The 23,636-nt window shown below is 40.4% G+C and overlaps 2 protein-coding genes and 1 long non-coding RNA gene across 5 annotated transcripts; all 3 read left to right on the top strand.

Moving 5' to 3' along the window:
• The first annotated feature begins 187 nt into the window (after positions 1 to 187).
• Positions 188 to 14,028, top strand: LOC122638333 (alpha-dioxygenase 1-like). 3 transcript variants are annotated; one of them, XM_043831245.1, is made up of 9 exons: positions 188 to 343; positions 451 to 717; positions 2,319 to 2,602; positions 2,889 to 3,251; positions 3,438 to 3,665; positions 3,769 to 3,971; positions 4,063 to 4,306; positions 4,459 to 4,571; positions 13,860 to 14,028. In XM_043831245.1, the coding sequence occupies exons 1-9, from the start codon at positions 224 to 226 to the stop codon at positions 13,967 to 13,969; spliced, it is 1,932 nt and encodes a 643-aa protein (XP_043687180.1). In that variant the 5' UTR covers positions 188 to 223; the 3' UTR covers positions 13,970 to 14,028. The 3 variants fall into 3 exon arrangements, with proteins under 3 accessions (XP_043687180.1, XP_043687179.1, XP_043687178.1); XM_043831244.1 differs by lacking the exon at positions 13,860 to 14,028 and having other exon boundaries at positions 4,063 to 4,301; positions 4,454 to 4,781; XM_043831243.1 differs by lacking the exon at positions 13,860 to 14,028 and having other exon boundaries at positions 4,459 to 4,781.
• Positions 10,635 to 13,608, top strand: LOC122638341. Its single transcript, XR_006329407.1, has 3 exons — positions 10,635 to 10,771; positions 12,873 to 13,115; positions 13,594 to 13,608. It is a non-coding gene; the product is annotated as an uncharacterized LOC122638341 (long non-coding RNA).
• Positions 14,029 to 16,691: 2,663 nt separating the features above from the next.
• On the top strand, positions 16,692 to 23,095 carry LOC122638340 (alpha-dioxygenase 1-like). Its single transcript, XM_043831257.1, has 8 exons — positions 16,692 to 16,828; positions 16,955 to 17,221; positions 20,201 to 20,487; positions 20,682 to 21,047; positions 21,140 to 21,367; positions 21,971 to 22,173; positions 22,262 to 22,505; positions 22,785 to 23,095. The coding sequence occupies exons 1-8, from the start codon at positions 16,709 to 16,711 to the stop codon at positions 23,008 to 23,010; spliced, it is 1,941 nt and encodes a 646-aa protein (XP_043687192.1). The 5' UTR covers positions 16,692 to 16,708; the 3' UTR covers positions 23,011 to 23,095.
• The last annotated feature ends 541 nt before the right edge of the window (positions 23,096 to 23,636 follow it).

Below are 23,636 nucleotides of genomic sequence, written 5' to 3'. Positions count from 1 at the left end.
GTAAGGCGATCATTGCGTGCGACCCTATGTCTATGCAGCACAAACAGGACAGGACAGCACGCCGTAGAAGATGTGTTGCATAAATCCTATCACAAAGCTAAACCCATAAGATGTATTTATAAAGCTATAAATAGAGGCAAGTCCAGGCTCTTCCTTGTTCACAGGTTTCTAATTCCAGAAATCTATAACTAAGCTCTCTGTTAGTTGTAATAGTAGAGAGAATATGTCACCAGTAAAGGCATCTCTGCAGGCATTCCTTACTGCACCATTCTATCATTTCATCCATGGAGACTTCCATTGGGTTGTCTCTAGAATGACTCTCTTGGACAAACTTCTTTTCCTGGTAATAACTACTGCCTCTCATTCATTCATTCCTTTTTCGATCGATCATAACAAATATACAGTTCTTCCTTCATCACAATTATATATATATTTTTGTTGTTGGTGCAGATAATGCACAGCATTGATAAGTTAGGGATATGGCATCGATTACCAGTGTTGTTGGGGATGATATATCTGGCCATCAGGAGACACCTTCACGACCAATACAACCTGCTTAATGTCGTGGGAACCACACCGAATGGAGTTCGATTTAACCCGGCTGATTACCCTTATAGAACAGATGATGGGACACTTAATGATCCTTTCAATCCAGGTGCAGGTGGGGAGGGAACCTTCTTTGGCCGCAATATTCTTCCTGTTGATCAGAAGCATGAGGTATATATTAATGATTTGGGGCCATCCCTTCTTCATTTCTTCTTTCTTATCGATCGTCTTTTCCTCATCTCATCTTTTCTTTTCCTATAGTTACAAAGCTTGCTTTTATATATGCAGTCATATATGCACTTTACTCTCTCTTTCTTAAAAGGGTTTCACCTAAAAATTTGGGTTTTGATTGTTTTACCATGGTTTTAGTGCACGGTATTGGAACGGGTATCGATAACACGCAAAATCGATACGATATTGGCCTGGATCGGCTGTATCGGACAAATATACCATTGAATTTCCTTAAAAAATGAGTTTTCTAACCATTTTATCCCTTGTCCGTACCGTTCTATTGATACGGTATCAATATCGGTGACTAGTAAAATCGGTACGATACCGATAATTAGAACCATGGTTTTACCCCTGATCCGTATCGTTTCACCAGTAAAATATTGGCATGTGCAATATCGGGATTGGTGGCTAATGATACTAATGAGCGATTTGATCTCGATACCTCAAACCATGGGCTAACCCAGTCAAAAACTAGGTTATGATTGACTATGCCTTGTTTAGGCTGTTTCGATTCTAACCCCATGCCACTCCTAGATCTTTATCTCTTCTAGTTCCTTGCATGGCCCAATTCCCCAGTTTCTCTAACAAGGGGGGGTTGGAATGACCACTACCCTTGCCCGAACATTCTGCTTGGGTGGGATCCACCACCTTCTATTAGAGGAACTGGGGAACTTGGCAAGGCAGGGAATTGGTAGAGATAATTTTCCTGCCACCCCTAGACTCTATTCCAACCTTAATCAATAAAAATAAGACTAAGTTTTACTCCACCAATAGAGGATGGTTCACCAATGACCATCCTAGACTTCACAAACCCCTCCTAGGGTTTTAGTATGTTCCAAAATACCTTCCTGATACATATTTTTGTCCTCTCTTGCCCCTCAATGAATGGATCCCATTCATCGTGGGTAGAGGGAAACTCGATCCATAAAAATATAAGATGATGAACATAAACTAATATTTCGAACATTGTTGGATGATCATCTATTCAACCTTTACGATAAATTATGTTAGGTTTGCATATCTTTTTTGGTAAATGAAAAATTATATAAAAAAAAATTTTAAAACAGCTCAAGAGTCAAATAGGTTATCTAAAGGCATAAACCCTACTAAAATAATACAACTACAACAGAAAGGAACCAAGCAGACCAGGGGGCAAAACAACCAATAAAATAAGAATCGGTCGAGTTTGCACATGAATCATAGAAATTGGAATCAGGAAGACGTAACAAAGATTTTTACAATTCTGTGAAATACAACATTATTAAACTTTAATTTCAAAAGTCGTGGATCTTTCTACAATTGGAAAGTTTTATTGATTTTTTTTTTATATTTATTCTATCCTTGGGTAGATACCTAGGCATGCTTCTCCATTGGCCCAGACGCTTGTGTAGAGACCATGCGACCAAGTAGAGATCTCTTACCCTAAAATAAAATAGATTATACAGTTTAACTTGTCAAAATATTTATCTATAATCTTATATTTGAAAAGGAGCAGATTTTATTGATCTATTAACGATTTTTGTTCCGTTGGCAATGTATAGCTACTGAAGCCAGATCCAATGGTGGTGGCCACAAAACTTCTAGCCCGGAGAAAATTCATAGACACAGGAAAGCAATTCAACATGATCGCAGCTTCTTGGATTCAGTTCATGATACACGATTGGATTGATCACTTGGAGGACACCAAGCAGGAAGAGCTCATAGCACCAAGAGAAGTAGAGGGTCAGTGCCCACTAAAAGCATTCAGATTCTACAAGACCAAGGAGGTCCCAACTGGTTTCTATGAGATCAAGAATGGTACTTTGAACAGCCGAACACCTTGGTGGTAAGTTATATATATTACACACATACGGAAAAAAAAACCCTCTGCAATTCCCTAAAAGTGCAGTGTGGTGCAGTTCAGGGTGGGAGGTCGACACCTGATAGGTACAATATCCAACGGTGTCAAGCTAGAGACAAAAAAAAAACTGGGTCAATGAGTTTGGACCATTAAATGTTACACCTATCAGGTGTCGACCTCTCCACCCCGAACTACATACATACATAGTCAAATTAGGTATTAATGCCAGTAGAATTGTGATGATCTATTAATAATAATGGGAAATGTGAAGGGATGGAAGCTCTATATATGGTAACAATGCAAAAGAGCTGGGGAAAGTGAGAACATACAAAGATGGGAAGCTGAAGATATCGGCGGAGGATGGCCTTCTCCTGCATGACAAAGATGGGAACTCCATATCGGGCGATGTGCGCAACAGTTGGGCAGGGGTGTCCACCTTTCAGGCCCTTTTCGTGAAGGAGCACAATGCTGTGTGTGACACCCTCAAGAAGGAATACCCTCACCTTGAAGACGAAGAACTCTACCGCCATGCAAGACTCGTCACTTCTGCCGTCATTGCTAAGATTCACACTATCGATTGGACCGTTGAGCTTCTTAAGACCGATACATTGCTTGGATCTATGCGTACCAATTGGTGAGCCACTGAGTCTCATTCTCTTTTTTCTGTTAGGTACTTGATCGATACACTAAAAGCTCTAGTGCTGGCTAGATAACCTAATCTAATACCTATTCAATAGATCGAGTCCCATTAGCCACATGACACTTCCCTTTTCTTTCTTAGGCTCTGTGTCTGACATATATTTGTCTAATACAATTGCAGGTATGGGATTTTGGGGAAGAAATTCAAGGACACATTTGGGCATATAGGAGGACCAATCTTGGGAGGACTGGTGGGTTTAAAGAAGCCTGACAATCATGGAGTTCCATATTCTCTGACTGAGGAGTTCGTCAGCGTTTATAGAATGCATTCTCTTTTACCGGACTATCTTCTCCTCCGGAATCTTTCTGCTTCTCCGGGACCCAACAAATCACCACCCTTGCTCAAAAAGTATATATCACTCTATCTCTGACATTGATTTGATTTCATTTGATGAGACCATAAAAACATTACAGTAGCGGTAACGATGTTTTTCATTTTTATCAAAAAATAGGGTTCCAATAACCGATCTGATCGGTATTAATGGAGAGAAAACTCTATCTGAGATTGGGTTTGCAAGACAAATGGTTTCCATGGGACACCAAGCATCCGGCGCTTTGGAGCTTTTTAACTATCCAATGTGGCTGAGAGACCTCATTCCTCAAAACCCAGATGGGACTGATAGACCTGATCACGTTGATCTCCCTGCACTTGAAGGTAAGTAGAAAGTCCCTTCAGTCCTCCATTAAAGAATCCAGAAAGATTCAAGAACTTACGATATATGTGGTGTGGTTGTAATTTGATGCAGTTTATAGGGACAGGGAGAGGAAAGTTGCAAGGTACAACGAGTTCCGCAGGGGAGTGATGTTAATTCCAATCTCCAAATGGGAAGATCTGACGGATGATGCTGAAGCCATTCAAACATTGCGTGAAGTGTACGGTGATGATGTTGAGCAGCTTGATCTATTGGTGGGTCTCATGGCCGAGAAGAAGATCAAGGGATTTGCCATCAGCGAGACGGCATTCGTCATTTTCATCATCATGGCTTCCAGGTACATCTAATTCTAAATTTTTTATTTTTTCAAATGCGAGGTATCGTTAGTGTATTTTTAAAGTGCATCGAATGGTACACCTCACTTGAATGAATACATAATGGATTTGATTAAATAATTGACATATATTGTGGGGGCAAAACTGGAAATAGGAGATTGGAAGCAGATCGGTTCTTCACGAGCTACTTCAATGAGGAGACTTACACAAAGAAGGGGTTAGAATGGGTGAACACTACAGAGAGCCTTAGAGATGTGTTACACCGCCATCACCCAGAGATGATAGAGAAGTGGATGAACTCCAGCAGTGCCTTCTCTGTTTGGGATTCTCCTCCCAACCGTTACAATCCTATCCCTCTCTATCTTCGCATTCCTCAGTGAGCCCTAAATTTCTCATATGTGTCTTATATGTCTTGTGTTTCTCAATAAACAGAATCAATGTCTTAATATTCTGTAATGAGTTGTATGTTTATTTCATGCTAAACTTTAGCAGCTAAATTCAACCAATGTCACCCTTTTTACAAGTGGTTACCTCTCACATGTACGTAAAGATGATACATTCTTGGAAATTCCACCTTTCCATTGGGGCGTGGTGGTCATATCGCACACGCCCAAGTAGCGTTCTTATCCTAACTAAATTTATCGAATTTGAATCAAATCACTCTTTTGTATTAGAACGTTTAAATGCTTCCGTTGTACATCGTCATGCCACCTCAAATGTTTTGTTTCCTTCCTTACAACTTATCATGTATTGGAGCTGCTCCCAAATCAGCTTTAATTTGATTATGTTATATTTTATCTTTCGTAATTTTACTATATATTCATCTCAATATCCTTATCTCAGTTATATTAATTTTATCTATATAATGTTTATTAACTGTCCAATACTTCATGCCATACATCTTATCCGATCGTATAAGATTTTCAGAATATATAAAAGAGAAAAGTTTTCATACACGGCTGTGTGACAGTATGTGAGAGGGTGGGATTTTCAAGGCATTAATTAATGGGTGGGGATTTATGACTTTTTCAACTCTTTGTAAGAGGGCACACGACCATGCATGCTTACACGGCTGTGTATGAAAACTTCTCCCTATATAAAAATATAATGTTACAAGCTACTCATCTTTAGTCGGTCAGATTTGCTTAGAATCCCTTACCAAAAAAAAAAAAAAAAAAGATTTGCGTAGAATCACATTTTCTATAGGCTTTGATGGGCAATTCAGCCAACACCATATAATTTTTCTCATCCATATCTGAGTTCAAAGTTAATCAGCCACCATAATAGGGACTAGGATTGTCTGTTGTATAGCAGGGCGTTTGGCACATATCAGACGGCCCTGCTGCCCTGGGCACACAGCCCTATACACCGCCCCTGTGTTGGCTGCATGCTCAGGGCAGCAGAGCCATCCGATGTGTGTTGCCCTGCCACGCAACAGAGGAGCCCTATCCCCCTAATAGTTGATTAATTGCCTTTCTTTAGTCTTTTGGTATTTTGGGGAGGGGGGGGGGGGGGGGTTGTTGTTTTCCCAATTTTATCTGTACGTTGCAGTCTAAAGTAGCAACAGATAAAGGGATTTGGTTCCTTTCATGGGAGCACCCCGTGTCCGGGGAATGCTGAGTGAGGCATCCAATGACAAGGTTGATTGCAACACATTGGGATGTGTGCTTGGCCTCATCCCGATGCACACCCTCGGATGGGGTACTTGTAGGAGAGGAGTCTGATCTCAAATAAAGTTCCATTGGAGAAAACAATTCTATGTGAGTGGCTCTGGAGGACCTTGGATGGTACTTTTACAAGGATATTATCTGCTTCTCGAATAACAATAGACCCAATAAAAAAAGAAAGAGATATAGACAAACAATGCATAAACCTAAAAAAAAAAACGAGGAAAGCCCATATTCGTTGAATTTTAAAATTTTAATCCTCTCAAGTACAATGCATTGCCTGTAAAGGTGTCAATCGGTATGGTATCTGGTATGGTACTGATACGTTAACAAAATCAAACACCCCGTATCGATACCATATTGTACTGAATACGATATCATTTTCCTATATCGATACTGTAGCATACAATATCAATTCGCTATATAGTTTTATTTGGTATGTATACAATACGGTATACGATATTTGTTATACGGTTCTTTATATATATATAATATTATATTTAATATGTTATATTCTTATATATATTTAATACACATATATTTATATATATAAATTAATATATAAGTATATATTATGATAATACGGTACGATATCAATATTTGGTAATTCAATACAGTATTGATATGTATCATCGGTATCAACCTTCATATCGATACCATACCATATTGAGGACAATATCATTTTTTTATACTGTTAACTGTATCTAATTGTATTCTATGAGGTATGATGCCGATTCGATACCGAGTTGACACCCTTACTGCCAGTGCACCTACGTGAACGGTGATGGATTCTCACCGCTCAGTGTGGTACACCGCCCAATGCACCACGTAGATGCACTGGGCAGTGTAGCATTTGAGAGGATACAGATCATGGTCGTTTATAATAATACTTCCGAATCTTCAGAGATGATGTCAGTGCTTTACATGCACATCCAATTTTATGGAAGTATCGATAATTGAAATTCCATTTCTTCAAACGTGGCTTAAATCCTTCATCAACCATATATTTGCCCAGCCTACTTAACAGTCTTAACTCCTTTATCAATTATAAGCTCCATAATATTAGAGAAGGGGAAGAAAAAGAAAAAAAAGAAGATCGTTTCTCCAGCAATGGCATCTCTGCAGGCTCTCCTGGCCATACCATTCCAGCATTTCATCCATGGGGACTTCCATGGAATTCTCTCTAGAATGACTTTCTTAGATAAACTGCTTTTCCTGGTAAGTAATTAAGGCCGTATATATATACATGGATAGTTACTTCTTCTCTTCATAAGAAATAATCTTAACTAATACATTTATATGTTGATGCAGATAATGCACAGCATTGATAAGTTGGGGATATGGCATCGATTACCAGTGTTCTTGGGGATGATATATCTTTCTATCCGGAGACACCTTCACCAAGAATACAACCTGATTAATGTGGGAAGTGTTAAGGATAAGGATCCGTTGGTATTTCAAATATTCAATTTTATTTGAATTAGTCAACATTTATCTAAAACTAGCTGTTGTAACTAATTGGGTTTATCCCATTGTAACATATACGAATGTAACAACACTTTGAATTCAAGTTTATAAATATCATCACTACCCAACAAAGTGGGTAAGGTGAGATTCATTCCAATTCAAACTCTCTATCTCTCACATGGTATCAGTCGACCTTATCGATTCCTGGTAATCTGCTGCCTTCTTCAACGACTCTATCTTAGCATTCATCTACTGCAGCAACTGTTCTTCCTCAACAATGTCTTCTTCTTCCTCAACACCTGCGTTTCAGCATCACTTAACCTTGAAACTTACCTGTGATAATTTTCTTCTGTGGAAAACACAATTGTTTCCTCTTCTTCGATGCCAAGACTTAATGGGTTACATCGATGGCACAATTAAATGCCCACCCATGCATCATACTACTGCTGAATCTACTGAAGAAATTCCAAATCCTGCTTACTCTAATTGGATTCGGAAAGATCAGCTGGTTAAATGTCTCTGTGTAATCGATACCTTCCTGCTGGTTGTAGCCTTTGGCCACTAATCAGGCCTTGTAGCGCTCAATCGTACCATCTGCTTTTCTTTTTATTCGAAACACCCACTTAGAGCCAATTACATTCTGATGGGACTGTGGTGGAACTAAACTCCAAGTTCCATTTTTTAACAGTGCATTGAACTCCATTTCCGTAGCTGTCCGCCACTTATCATGTTTGTTAGCCTTTGTGAAACAAGTAGGTTCAACCTCAATGGGCCTTTCTATTAAGTGGGCAGATGGCAAAGGATAACGTGTTGATGGCCTTGGATTGGATCTTAGTTGCATCGGGTGAGTCCTTGTGAGTCAAATTCATCTCCACTCGCGATCAGCTAGCGGATATTTTCACCAAATCCTTATCACGTTCTCGCTTTGAAATGATTCGTAACAAGTTGAAGATCGTTCAGAGACCAACTTCCACTTGAGGGGGGATGTTAAGGATAAGGATCCGTTGGTATTTCAAATATTCAATTTTATTTGAATTAGTCAACACTTATCTAAAACTAGCTGTTGTAACTAATTGGGTTTATCCCATTGTAACAGATACGAATGTAACAACACTTTGAATTCAAGTCTATAAATATCATCACTACCCAACAAAGTGGGTAAGGTGAGATTCATTCCAAGTCAAACTCTCTATCTCTCACATGGTACACCCATTAATGAAGGTGCGGGTGACCAGTGTTCCTTCTTTGGCCGCAATATCCTTCCTGTTGATCAGAAGTATGAGGTATTAATTAATTTATAATGGGACTCAATCTAGTGTACGTATGGACATTAGATTGGATCAGTTTAGTTTGAAATAGGTTAAAAGACTTGATTTAACACGTTCCATCAATTCTGAAACTTCTAACACTCTTTCCTCTACATAGCTTATTTGTCCATAATATGTCTCTATGTGTTAATTATTTGTTTCGTTGGGTCTTGCATGTGTAGCTACTGAGGCCAAATCCAATGGTGGTGGCCACGAAACTCCTAGCCCGGAGGAAGTACATTGACACGGGAAAGCAGTTCAACATTATTGCAGTTTCTTGGATTCGGTTCATGATACACGATTGGACTGATCACTTGGAGGACACCAACAAGGTCTACCAGTTTAATCGACAAAATGGCTAGCACGTAATCTAATAGATTGTTCTTATCAATGGAATAACTCTCATGCATGCAGGTAGAGCTCACAGCGCCGAGGGAAGAAGTCAACCAGTGCCCACTCAAAATTAAACATTTAGAATTTACAAAACCAAAGAGGTCTCAACCGGTTTCTATGAGATCAAGAATGGTACTTTGAACATCCGGACACATTGGTGGTAAATTACATATAATAAATAACCCATAGGCCCCGTTTGTTTAGAGGGGATTTAGGCGGGGTGGGAAAATACTGTGACATTTTAATATCCCATCCCAACTTTGTTTGGTTATCCTTGGGTTAAGGAACATCATTAAATGTTTTGTCTACGGATGTGACACGTACTTCAAAATCCCACCTCTTTCTTATCCAAAATCGAATCCTTATTTCCTCGATCTAATTCCTTGTCCGATCTAGTTCCCCAGTTCCTCTAACAGGGGGTGCAATGACCATCCTACCCCTGTCCAAACAATCTGCTTGGGTGAGGTCCACCCCCTTATTAGGATAGTAAGGACTGGGCTGGACAGGAAGCTGGAAGAAACAAATTAGTGGGACTTTGGTTATTGTTCATGGGAAAAATAACTTTACCTTAATATTTCCACCTCAAGAAAACCCCACCAATATGTGGATCCCATCTTACCAACAATCCCATCCTATCTTCCCCTCTAAACAAATGGATCTTTATAGTCTTCTCCTTCTCCTAGCTTGGAGCCTTGGACTTGAAAATTATTGGGAAAAGTGAAGGGATGGAAGCTCTATACGTGGGAGCAATGCAAAAGGGCTGGGGAAAGTGAGAACCTACAAAGTTGGGAAGCTCAAGATATCGGAGGAGGATGGCCTTCTCCTGCATGACCAAGGTGGGGTGGCCATATCCGGCGACGTGCGCAATAGCTGGGCGGGGGTGTCCACCTTGCAGGCCCTTTTCGTGAAGGAACACAATATTGTGTGTGACGACCTCAAGAAGGAATACCCTCCGGTTGAAGATGAAGACCTCTACCGCCATGCAAGACTCGTCACTTCTGCCGTCATCGCCAAGATCCACACTATCGATTGGACTGTTGAGCTCCTTAAGACTGATACAATGCTTGCAGCAATGCGCAGCAATTGGGCAGCATCTCAGTCTCTCTCTCTCTTTCTCTCATATAAAGAATTGGAGATACGAGAACAGATTTGATTTTTGCTTAATGCAATTGTAGGTATGGGATTTTGGGGAAGAAATTCAAGGATAGATTTGGGCACGTAGGAGGACCCATTTTGGGAGGTCTTGTGGGTTTAAAGAAGCCAGAGAATCATGGAGTTCCATATTCTCTGACCGAGGAATTCACCAGTGTTTATAGGATGCATTCTCTTCTACCAGACTACCTTCACCTCCGGAATCTTTCTGCTTCTCCGGGACCCAACAAATCACCTCCTTTGCTTAAAAAGTATAATACACTCTCTCTATCCCTGACACTAATTTTATTTGATTATCATAAAACTGTTGCGGTTTCTGTAAAACAGGAGATTGGATTTGAAATGCAAATGGTTTCTATGGGACACCAAGCATGTGGTGCTTTGGAGCTTTTTAACTATCCAATGTGGATGAGGGAACTCATTACCCAAAACCCAGATGGGACTGATAGACCTGACCTCGTTGATTTCCCAGCACTTGAAGGTAATTAAGTAGAAAGTCCCTTCACTCAAGATTCCAAAAAGATTCTTTTTTTTTTTTTTGTTTTGGTAAAGAAGATTCCAGAAAGATTCAAGAACTTACGATATGTGTGGCGGTTGTTATTAATTTTAGGGTAAATTACATATGCCTCCCTGTACTTTGTCCTAATTACACATTCGTTCCCTTGATTTTCCCACCTTACATACGATTCCCCTATAGTTTTCAAAAGTTACTAATTCCTCCCCGTCGTTAGCATCCGTCTAAGTGCTGACATGGCATAATTAGATTTTTATAATGCCCAAACTAACCCGGTCATTGTGAGATGACCCATTTACCCTTTGATAAAAACCAAAATAAGAAGGAAAAATTTGCCCTTTCTCCTCTCCCAACTTCATCTTCAACCTTTGAACCTTGTGAACGCCGCAACGATACCCCTACCGATGCACGAGTATTTATGCTCACAGTGACCATTCTTTGTCATTGATTGTTTCGGTTCTAAAACAGATTCCTTCCCAAACCGGTTTCTTTTTCTTTCTTTTACAATTATTAGAAGCCCTTCTCCATTCTTGTATTATAGGATTCAGTTTCTAGTTTTAAGTTTCAGGGCAGCCAGCCCCCATTCTTGTATTTGTGGCTTGTTAACGGAGAGAGAGAGAGAGAGAATGGAGTTACTTCTTCTTCTTCTGCTATCGAAACCCATTCCCACCTTCAGGCCTCAATTTCACCAACTTCTCTTCATTCCATACGGTTCTCTGCTACAAGGTATGCTCTCTTTGTGTGTGATTTCGTACACCTTGAAAAAGCTGGATTTATGAATTACAAAGCATAAAGGAAACAAAAATTCCATTGAAAAGAGTGATAAAAAAACTACCAATTATGTTGGTGGAAGTGAATCTTCGGGGCTATTTTGGGTGAGAAGGGAATCAAACAATAAAATGCCTGTTAGAATTCAAGAAGGAAAGACATAAAAGCACTGCCGAAATAAGAAGCGAGAAGAAAATAATCGAGATCTTTCATCTTATCTCATCTATTGACGATAAAAATTCAAAAGCTGATAAACAAATAAAACAAAAAGAAAATTTAAATACGAGAATCTCTGCAACGCATTGAATTCCGTCTTCTCCTTCAATCTCTCTCTCTCTCTAGTCTCTCCTTCCCGAAATTGATTGCCCTCGGTCGGGAGAAACCAAAGGGCTCCTTCGCCTCTCTGTTTCTTCTTCTTTCTTATTTTTCTCTGCAATTATGGAGAAGATGATTTAGATGAAAGACATAAATATAAACGGGCGCGAGGGGGGGGGGTGGGGGTGGGGGGGGGGGGGGGTTCCACGGTGTTTTTTCTTATGTGCGCGGGACGGAGGTTGCGGCCGGTTCGGTTTCTATTGTTTTAGTCCTACTGCGAACCTTCGGTGATCTTTTACCAATCGGTATCCCTTCTTTCTCCTCTAATCTCTTCTTATTTGTTTGTGGTGGAGGCGGCGGCATGTAGTGGTGGCGGTGATGGAGGCGGCTGGCGTGGTGGCGTGGTGGTGGTGCTGGCAATGGAGTAGGAAAGATATGAGTGTTTTAGGTTGAAGATGATGAGAAAGGTAGAATTGAAAATGCAGTTTTAATTTGTTATTCTGTGATTCCTACGTGATAGAACAAGAGATGCTCCAGCGTGTTCAAGCGAGCATGGAAGATTGAAATCAACACCTTCTGCGTGCTCTTCACGCGGTAATGGAAGCTATGATGATGAACCCATCTGCTGTTCAGTCTTTGCGGCGTGAATTTAAAGTTTTAGGGAATAAGAGTCCGAGGAGGAGGAGGCGCGCACGACAGTGGCGGCGGTGGAGAAGGAGGCGGCCGTGGTGGTGGTGGTGGCGGCGGTGGAGGAGGAAAGAAATGAGTGTTTTAAGGTTGAAGATGATGAAAAGGGTGTCATTGTAATTCAACTTGTGGTGTTTTAGAACAAGGGTAATATTGTCTTTTCAAATCATTAACTTACACAAACTAACACCGTCACCATAAGGGGTCAAAATGTAAGGTGGAAAAATCAAGGGGAGGAACGTGTAATTAGGGCAAAGTACAGGGGAGGCATATGTAATTTACCCTTAATTTTATGTAGTTTATACGGACAGGGAGAGGAAAGTTGCAAGATACAACGAGTTCCGCAGGGGATTGATTTAATTCCTATTTCCAAATGGGAAGATCTGACGGATGACGTTGATGCTATTCAAACATTGCGTGAAGTGTACGGTGATGATGTTGAGTAGCTTGATCTATTGGTGGGTCTCATGGCGGAGAAGAAGATCAAGGGATTCGCCATCAGCGAAACGGCATTCGTCATTTTCATCGTCATGGCTTCCAGGTGCTCATCGAAACGAATTCTACTAGACTAAAGGCAGCATTTTGTATGCGTTTTTTAAATGCATTCTAGGTCAATTTTACATTTTAGGATGATAAAAATAATTGTATTTATTGATCAAGAATAATCTGACTTAGAATGCATTCCAAGAATGCATACCAAACACATCCTAGATTAGACTAGGATGTAGGGACTATCAATTATTCTGTTTTGTACTGTTGATAGTGTAGGTATATGTGCGGTGTCCACTGTATCTAACGGTACAGCCAGTTTTGGCTGTTACTTCCCCTCCTGCCCAGGGCTCAGTAATTACCAAAAAAAAAATAAAAAGCCCAGGGCCCAGCCCGTGAAAGGTTCAATTGTCCCAAACTCCCAACCAGGTTTGGGCTGGGCCCTGTAGAGGCACAATAATTTTAAAAGTGATATTCGATAATGTTATTAATTGTGAGGGAGAAAGCTGGAAACAAGAGGTTGGAAGCAGATCTGTTCTTCACGAGCTACTTCAATGAGGAGACATACACAAAGAAGGGGCTAGAATGGGTGACCAGTACAGAGAGCCTTGGAGATGGATTCTTATCGCCCCCCGTACTAGGGGCGTCCAATGCCCATCGTGCATCTGGGCACCACCCATGTCTGCACGATGGGGCCCACTGTACACACATGGGCGGTGCCCAGCCGCACGATGGGCACTGGACCGCCCCCAGTAATGGGGGCGATAATTTTCTTTTGGAGATGTGATACACCGACATTACCCTGAGATGACAGACAAGTGGATGAACTCCACCAGTGCCTTGTCTGTTTGGGACTCACCTCCAAACTCTCCTAATTTAGTCCCTCTCTATCTTCGTATTCCCTAGTGAGCCCTAAGCTACTTTCATTAATTATCTGATCACCTCAATGTAACTAAGGTCTCATATCTTAAAGATCTGGAATGGGTTAATGTCAGTTGTATAAAGAACAAGATTCTCATTAGCAGGTTACAATAGGTCAAGATCGAGATGTAATTGGTCTTTATCGTTGATGTTATATAATATAAGTTTTGGTCTCCTAAATAATATATCGATTAGCCAGACTCATGCTGTTTGGTTGTGAATGAAAGAAATGCTTAACATGGAATCCAATATCCTTGTAAGGAAAATTTCAATATGATTGGACGAAATTCTCAATTTGGTGGCAAGTTTTGTAAATACTTAACAAAAGCTCTAAAATATTAGTAAAATATTATTTGATTTTGTTTTAAAGGTTTTGAAATTGTTTTGATGTCCAACCAATGGTTAAGATTCTCTGCGTAAGGCCTTCTGAAAGACTAGGGTGGTGAGAGAAATTATCTTCATATCCGTAGGTATGTTATATATAATATTGTCAAGTGGAGGGATTTTATTATAATTAACTTAATTCTTTGGGGACATAAGAGTTTTATCTACTGTAGTTGTACTTAATTTTAAATAGTTTTGATGAGAATTAGAGATATTCTTTTTAAGGATTCTTTGGTAGATCACAATAAAATACGATACGTAGGTACGTATTGTTTTCCCCCCTCTCTCTCTCTTGGAAAATCATGGGTCATTCTCTCCCTTGTCTCTGTGAATTGTGAATTAGGGTTTTGGAACCCTAGTAATGTAGAGGAGATCATATCGTCTTTATTGTTTATGCAAGAGTTGCAACAAAGAAATGTTGGTCTTCCCTATTGTTGCTGGATTAGGCAAGAACTAGTAATATTCCCTAGGAGGTTTTGCATTTGTAGTACAACAGGTAACTCTTATCTCCTCCTTGTGAAGGTTTGAATACCTTAATATTACTTAAGGATTGATCTTAGATCCATTTTGAATAGAAAATTTTAGTATGGGCATAATTATGCAGTAGTTACAATATCCAATCAGTCAAAAGAGAAGATATCAATAAAGGCATTTTTCGCATTTCATGGGGGTCGGGCGGTTATTTAAAATCCCCCAGATTGGATCATCTGCGTGTAGATGCACATACATGTGAGAGGCAACCACCTGTATGTCCCTTTTATTTCCATAAATACTCTTCCCCACCTTATAAATAGCAATAGTAGTGTCCCTTTTATTTCCATAAATACTCTTCCCCACCTTATACTTATAAATAGCAATAGTAGTGTCCCTTTTATTTCCATAAATACTCTTCCCCACCTTATAAATAGCAATAGTAGCACAGATGGTTGCTTCTCACATGTACGTGCACCTGCACATACGTGTAAAGGATCCAAAACTCCTCCCCCAAAGTGCATTTCATCAACTCGAGTGTTTGTGTGACTTTTTGTTGCATGGTCCTTTTAGGAAAAAAAAAAAATACTAATAGGACCAATTATAATTAAGACTTGGGACCAATTAGAAAATTGGTCGGTGCTGATCTGGGGCTCCATGGAACAAGGACCAATTATACCTGAAGCTAAACCCTTAGAAGTGATAAATTTAAAGAAATTGAGAATCTACTTCTTCCTCTAGCCGATTACAAGTGATTGTGTGGCTTACATGCAAAGAAAGAAAATATCCACAAAGAATGGAAGGGTTTTTTTTAAGGGCGGGTATATTAATGTGTAGTGCTTGGGCTTTTCCAAATTTATTGGTCTTAGGTTTAGTAGTTGACACTGTGACTCCCCATTAAATATGATAGCAAATCCTGTAATGCGGAATTCACGAGGCTATCATTTTCCAATTTTGCTTTTCTAGACTTGCCTGTGACATTTCATATGTCGGCCCATTCTTATATTTTACTAAAATATAGTTTGAAGTGTGAACAGGAAAAAAAGCAAGTCCATTTTTCATTTCAAATAATTTAAAGAAAAAACAAAAAAAAATAACGAAATAGTTTTTCTTTAATGTGGCTGAAGAAAAACCCGCCATTAGCACATTAATGATGAATATCCAAAATACCCTTGCCACTACTCTTGAAATTCCATTAGACCACTAAAATTTATGTATGAAGAGATTCTCTTTTCATAACGGATGAAGAAAAATCGATCCAAGAAATAAAATAGCAACCAAGAAAGTACCCAAACAAGAAAAATAAAATAAAATAAAAGACAGAAAATTGACAAACGATTCATAAAAGAAAAGAAAATATATGAGACAAGGGAATAATGACACCAAATGGTTAGATTCATGAATTGTGTCCATAAGTTGATCTAGGGCTTGCCCTGATGGTTTGCTACTCCCTTGGGATAATTGTGTCACGAGTTTGATCGGTGGTTCAACTCTCCTTAGCAACACCAAGTCCACATTTATTTGTTTTCCAAGAAGTGGAACCCATGTGGGTATCATATGGATCTAGATCCTCTAAAGCACGTTGCCGGTAGCGGCCTGAGCGGCTCAGACTGAGCCGCACAAGCAAAGACCGCTTTACCCCTGCCCAAATGCCTTGCCTGAGCGGGGATAAGACGGTCATTGCACGTGCGGCCCACACAGGACACTACGGGCAGCTGCGCCGTAGATTATCTGAATTGGTATCATATTGATCCCTTGTGAGTCTTCTCTTGCCTCCTTATGGGGCCCCATTCGTGTATCTCGATGTATAATTATAAATGGAGAGGCATGTGTCCAGGCCCTGCAATAATATTAGAGAAGAAACTAAAAATGTATCCAGAAATGGCATCTCTACTGGCTCTCTTAGCCATACCATTCCATCATTTCATCCACAGAGACTTCCATGGAATTGTCACTAGAATGATATTCTTCGATAAATTTCTTTTCCTGGTAATAAAAGCTTTGTATTTACCTACTTTGTCCACTTCTTGGTGTAAGTCTCCCTTAATTAACATAAATTCTTGTTGTTCTTGCTGTGCGTGTGTGTGTGTGTGTGTGTGTTTTGGGTTGGTGCAGATAATGCACAGCATTGACAAGATGGGGATATGGCATAGGTTACCAGTGTTGTTGGGGATGATATATCTGCTTATCCGGAGACACCTTCACCAAGAATACAACTTGATTAACGTGGGAACCACACCGGTTGGGGTTCGATTTAACTCGGTTGATTATCCTTATAGGACAGTCGATGGAACTTATAATGATCCTTTCAACGAAGGTGCAGGTGGTGAGGGAACCTTCTTTGGCCGGAATACTCCTCCTGTTGTTCATCACAAGCATGAGGTATTTCATCATTTATTTCCTCTTTCTTCTTTTCAGTTCGGTTTCAGGTTAGGTCTGGTATTACTTATTCCGGTTCGATTTGATTGGGAATTGGGATGCTTTTTTTTTTTTTTTTTGGGTGTCTTTCCTCCCCAACCACAACCCAGCTAGCCCAACCCAACAGAGGAAAAAATGGGGTTTAAGATTGACTGTGCCTTGTTGATCAGGCTGGCTCGATTCCAACTCCCATCCCCACCCCTATTGTTTGGTACCTTGTCTTTGTTCTAACCCTAATCAATAATTAAGAATATTAAGATGATTAAGCTATTAGGGTGGAAGAAAGAACAAATACAAAGATTTTGTATATTGTGGGTGTTTGATCTATTCCACCTGATTAAAGCATAGTTGGAAAATTGGGTTATTGATGCATCCATCTATACGCATTATTTATAAGTTAGTCCAAGCCGTTAGTTGTACCTGTTAGTCACAAACGGTAGGTATGTTTTAGAAATTTTAGGATCAATATACCCTTGATAGGGTAGAATTACATTAATGTCCTCCTCTTCTTCGTCCCCTGTGCACCTGCAATCATCGACTTGCAGCAGCGACGATCCAAGGGGTTCGACTTCTGTTGGAACTCCCACAACCAAATTTCCTTCATTTACTTACCATTCACCTCCTACATAAACTCACTCCCCTCAAACTGTATCAAAGGGCACCACCGGATGCAAGACCCAAAGCTGGAGCGATCGAATCCAAAGAAATCGTCTAGGGTTTGGAGAGACCATGCTCTCGCTCAGAGAACCTCCCTTGTCCCTTCCCCATTTTTTTTCTTCTGTTCCTGTGTCAGAGTAGAAGAGGAAGAAAAAGATGAATCAAGGAAACACTAACCCTGAGAGAGAGAGAGAGTGGGTAGGTAGGGGTTATGGGTTCCGTTATCTTCAAATTTGTTATTCTCTGTTCTCTTTGAATCTCCGGCAGTGAATTTCTCTGAAGCCTGCACGGTCGTTCTCACTTCCATTTCTGTGACAATCTCTTTGATTTTCTCTGCAGCACTACTTCTGAACGCCATTTGGGTTTAATTGATTGAGGAACCTGGATTTCAATTGACTATTATCCATTGGAATCACGTCAATTGCATTCTTCCTCTCTCAAAAATCTCTGCCTCTGTTATTGTACAATAGTGAAGTAGACCAATCAAGCTTTAAAGAGGGAGATGAAATGCACATAGAGAAAGGTGTTGCAGATGATATAAAACCCTAGTGCACAATCTAAAAACAAAAGTGTTGCAGCTGTTAAGTTCCTTCCCATGTTTGGGCTTCTTCTTTCTTCTCCATTCGGTTGGGAAAGAAGTAGAAAAGAATGGAAGAGAGGCTTTGTATATAATGAAGGGTAATATGATCAGTACAGTAAAAAATCTAACGTTTTTCTAAACAATTTAACGGTCATGGATTAACTTATCAATTAATATGAAAAGTAAGAGAGGTACGTACAGAAAGATGTTTCGGTAATAAATCCATATCTCAGGGGGATATTCGTGAATTTCCTTTTTTTTTTTTTCCCAAAAAAGAGCTTTACTAGGTTGTGTGGTGCCTACACCCAAACAAAGAGGGCGGCAAAATAACGGGCCTGCCCTTTGTTAAATGTAAAAATTCCATCCCTATTAATGCCCCCCCATACTGGTGTAGGGGTAGACGAGGAAGACAATGAGTGAAGAAGGGATGGGGGAGGAGGGGTTGAGGAGGCATGTATTGTTTCGTGATCGCTCTCTCCTCCATCTTTAACAGTGCTGTCGAATACCAACTTTCTTGATTGCTTGACTCTCTCGTCTCTTCTCTTCGATAGTTTGATGGAGTACTAATCTCCTCCCTTACGGGTAACCACCCCAACCCATCTCACACCGTCCATGGGATGTGGGGATCACACCCAATGGATGGTGTGAGATGGGTTGTACATGGTGGTTATGTGCAGGGGAAAGGAACCTGATTCAGTTTGATGACCTCTCTCTCTCTCTCTCTCTCTATAAGAAGCATCAACAAAGGCAAGATTTCTGTCTTTCATGGGAGCATGATGGTTATTACATAGGAGCCACACTCCTAGACAGGCTCCTTTTTCCTAAATATATATATGGGAAAAAGAACGTTACCTAGTTGAGTGGCTCCTGCGCTTAAACATAGGGGTTACAAAATGATTGCCCCACTCCCATAGAAAGGCGAAAATCCCGCCACCTGTGACGCTAGCACTTTAATCCATCTAAGAAAATATTTAATTTTTAGGGGAAATGATTCATGTTCGAGAATGGAGGCTGCGCTAGCACTTCCTGCTCTCTATCTCTCCTCGGGATAGGAAATGACCTCTCTCCCCAAAGGAGAAAGATAGAGAGCGATAGGTGAACACGAACCTTCAACTCCTGGGCAGGAAATTGATTCCTTATTTTTTGATATGCAAAATAAGTAATTGGTAACATTCCCTATTGGCCTTTAATTAATATTCATGTAATTGGCACAGTTTTGTTTGAGTCAATTTGATATAAGCCTGTTTCAAAAGCGATTATAGTCCGATTAACACGAACCCAATTGTGGACCAATAATTGATTAACCGGTGACCTATGTGACCAAAATTACCTAAACGGAGAAGCTATCTTCTCAGCTGCCCATAAGCTTACCCACGCACGCAATAAAAACACCTTAAGCCCTATTTATAAATCTAGGGAAGGTGGGTAGCATATCATGGCACACAGATCTTCTGCGGCGCGCTGTCCTGTCCTGTCTGTGCTGCGCAGACACAGGGTCATGCTCAATGATCACCTTACCCCCACTTGACCAAAGCGCTCGGGCAAGAGTAAGGCAGTCAATGCACACCGCCTTGTGTCTGCGCAGCACGGCAGGACGGGCAGCCTGCGCCGTAGATGATCTGGATCTGCATAACATGTTGTACTAAGCTTGGCACAACAACAACCATGCACGTATTAATAGCTTTTGCTCCATCTGTATTTCATAGCTACGTATAAAACCAGACCCAATGGTGGTGGCCACGAAACTTCTAGCCCGGAGAAAATTCATAGACACGGGAAAGCAATTCAACATGATCGCAGCTTCTTGGATTCAGTTCATGATACACGATTGGATTGATCACTTGGAAGACACCAACCAAGTAGAGCTAACAGCACCAAGAGAAGTAGAGGGTCAGTGCCCACTCAAAACATTCACATTCTACAAGACCAAGGAGGTTCCAACCGGTTTCTACGATATCAAGATTGGTACTTTGAACACCCGGACACCTTGGTGGTAAGTTATATATTATATATACATGGGAAATAGTAATTTTTTTTAGTAGAAAGCAAGGCTATTCATTCATACGCACACAACGCCAAAAGAAAGAAAACAAGAAACATAACGGAGATAGTTGACATGGGAAATAGTAATTAAAAAATTAAAATTATTATGATGAAGCTCTGTTAATATTATTTGGAAATGTGAAGGGATGGAAGCTCTATATATGGGAACAACGCGAAAATGTTGGGGAGAGTCAGAACCTATAAAGATGGGAAGCTCAAGATATCGGAGGAAGACGGCCTTCTCCTGCATGACCAAGATTGGGTGGCTATATCTAGCGACGTGCGCAACAGTTGGGCAGGTGTCTCCACCTTGCAAGCCCTATTCGTGAAGGAACACAATGCCGTATGTGCTGCCCTAAAGAAGGAATACCCTCACCTTCAAGAAGACGAAGATCTGTATCGACATGCAAGACTCGTCACTTCTGCCGTCATTGCCAAGATCCACACTATCGATTGGACTGTTGAACTCCTTAAAACCGATACAATGCTTGGAGCTATGCGGGGCAATTGGTGAGCCACTGACGCTTGCTTATTATTTCTATCTCTCTCAGAATTGAAGATGATATAGATATGGATTTGATATTTGTTCAATGCAATTGCAGGTATGGATTTTTGGGGAAGAAATTCAAGGATAGATTTGGGCATGTAGGGGGAGCCATCTTTGGAGGTGTGGTGGGCCTAAAGAAGACTGAGAATCATGGGGTTCCATATTCTCTGACTGAGGAGTTCGTCAGTGTTTATAGGATGCATTCTCTTCTACCGGACTACCTTCACCTTTGGGATCTTTCTACTTCTCCAGGCCCAAACAAATCACCACCCTTACTTGAAATGTATATCTCTCTCTCTCTCTCTCTCTCTCTCTAGAAGAAAACATTGTAGGTGTTAAAACTGAAACCCTTTCTCCATTACATAAATCTAGAACACCAATTACAAATGAAAATGTAGGGATTAGAAGTTCCTTGCACCGCGTACGTTGATGACGATTAGGCTATCGAATCCCTTATCGTAATATCGTCAATTTATCCACAAATTACAAACGAAGATGTAGGGATTAAAAGTACCTTACACTACTACGTATGTTGATGACGATTAGGTTATCAAATCTCTTGTCGTAACACCATCAACAATGTTTAGACTTGAGTCTTCCATTGCTTTTCGTCACTCCACCAATCTCTTCTTTGTGGAAGAAGGATGGGAAAAATCTTACGAAAGATTGCAGGGATCCAAAACCAGTATATATAATATTGTCTCAATCCCAATCTCAGTTCCACAGTGCGTTAGGTTGACTTATCCCAATTTGAGACAAAACGAATCGGTTCATATTTAGACCCCCATTAATTAACTAACACAAACTAACATTTCTTTCTCTTATCACTAACTAACGCTGATCTGAATTCATTTGATGAAAACGTTGCAATATATATCAAAAACAGGGTTCCAATAACCGATCTGGTCGGTATTAAAGGAGAGAAAACTCTATCTGAGATTGGGTTTGAAAGACAAATGGTTTCCATGGGACACCAAGCATGCGGTGCTTTGGAGCTTTTTAACTACCCAATTTGGCTGAGAGACCTCATTCCTCAAAACCCAGATGGTACTGATAGACCTGACCACGTTGATCTCCCAGCACTTGAAGGTAAGTAGAAATTAAGTCCCTTCACTCATGAGTCACAGAAAGATTCAAGAACTTGAGATACATATGGTGTGGTTGTTATTTGATGCAGTTTATAGGGATAGGGAGAGGAAAGTTGCAAGGTACAACGAGTTCCGCAGGGGAGTGATGTTAATTCCAATCTCCAAATGGGAAGATCTGACGGATGACGCTGAAGCCATTCAAACATTGCGTGAAGTGTACGATGATGATGTTGAGCAACTTGATCTACTGGTGGGTCTCATGGCCGAGAAGAAGATCAAGGGATTCGCCATCAGCGAGACGGCATTCGTCATTTTCATCGTCATGGCTACCAGGTACTCAATCTAATTCTCAACTCGACTACACATATGTCTACCAATTCAGATCCTCTACGGCGTGTTGCCAGTAGCAGCCTGAGTGGCGTAGACACAGGCCCCCTTACCCCTGTCCGAAACAGAGATAAGGCGATCATTGCACGTGGCCTTATGTCTGTACCACTCAGGCCGCTATGGACAGTGCATTGTAAAGGATCTGGATCTATCAATCATTCTGTTCTCTAGTGATAATCGATGAAATTGACATATGTGGGTGTTGGTTGGACAAACCGAACACAGGAGGTTGGAAGCAGATCGGTTCTTCACGAGCTACTTCAATGAGGAGACTTACACAAAGAAGGGGCTTGAATGGGTGAACACTACAGAGAGCGTTAGAGATGTGATACACCGCCATCACCCAGAGATGATAGACAAGTGGATGAACTCCACTAGTGCCTTCTCTGTTTGGGATTTACCTCCCAACCCTCATAATCTTGTCCCTCTCTATCTTCGCATTCCCCACTGAGCCCTAATTAGCTTTCAATATCTCACCTCTAATGTAACTTAGTTTTTCTTACCTATCTTTTCTTTTTTTAGTTTTTCAATGTTTATGTCCTATGTATGTGTCATTAAACAGAATGTCACAATCAGTGCCTTAATATTATGTAATAAGTTTTGGGAAAAGAGTCGCAGCGGGACCGATAAATGCATCGTTATAAGCAACAATTAAATCTCAATCGTGGAACATTTTACCTTTAATCCTAACCATTGATGGTGTGAAACAATGTAACTTACTATTGGCTAAGGCATTCACTTCTTTTTCACTGAGCATCACCGTCCACTTCCGTCCTCCCACCTCCGCCATGCCCTTCCTGTAATTTCTATTCTCTCTATCTCTCTGCCTTTGTAGCTCTCTCCCTTTCTTCCCTTTCAGACGGGAAAGATTGTTGATATGGGAAATTGCTGGGGTTGCTCAAGCTAAAGATCAATCTCAGGTTTTCCCATTTTTTTGGATTTCTCAACTTTGTTGGGCATAAATTTTGTTTTTTTGTTTTTTTTTCCAAAACTGAAACTGTAGTTTCGAGTCTAGCTGCTCCATATTGTCTTCTTCTTCCTCTTCAAACATTCAGCTTTCTTAAAAAAAAAAAAAAA

This window comes from Telopea speciosissima, chromosome 8 (assembly GCF_018873765.1).
Source record: "Telopea speciosissima isolate NSW1024214 ecotype Mountain lineage chromosome 8, Tspe_v1, whole genome shotgun sequence".
NCBI lineage: Eukaryota > Viridiplantae > Streptophyta > Magnoliopsida > Proteales > Proteaceae > Telopea > Telopea speciosissima.
The sequence above is the reverse complement of the archived record's forward strand: the minus strand, read 5'-3'. Positions and strand labels throughout refer to the sequence as shown.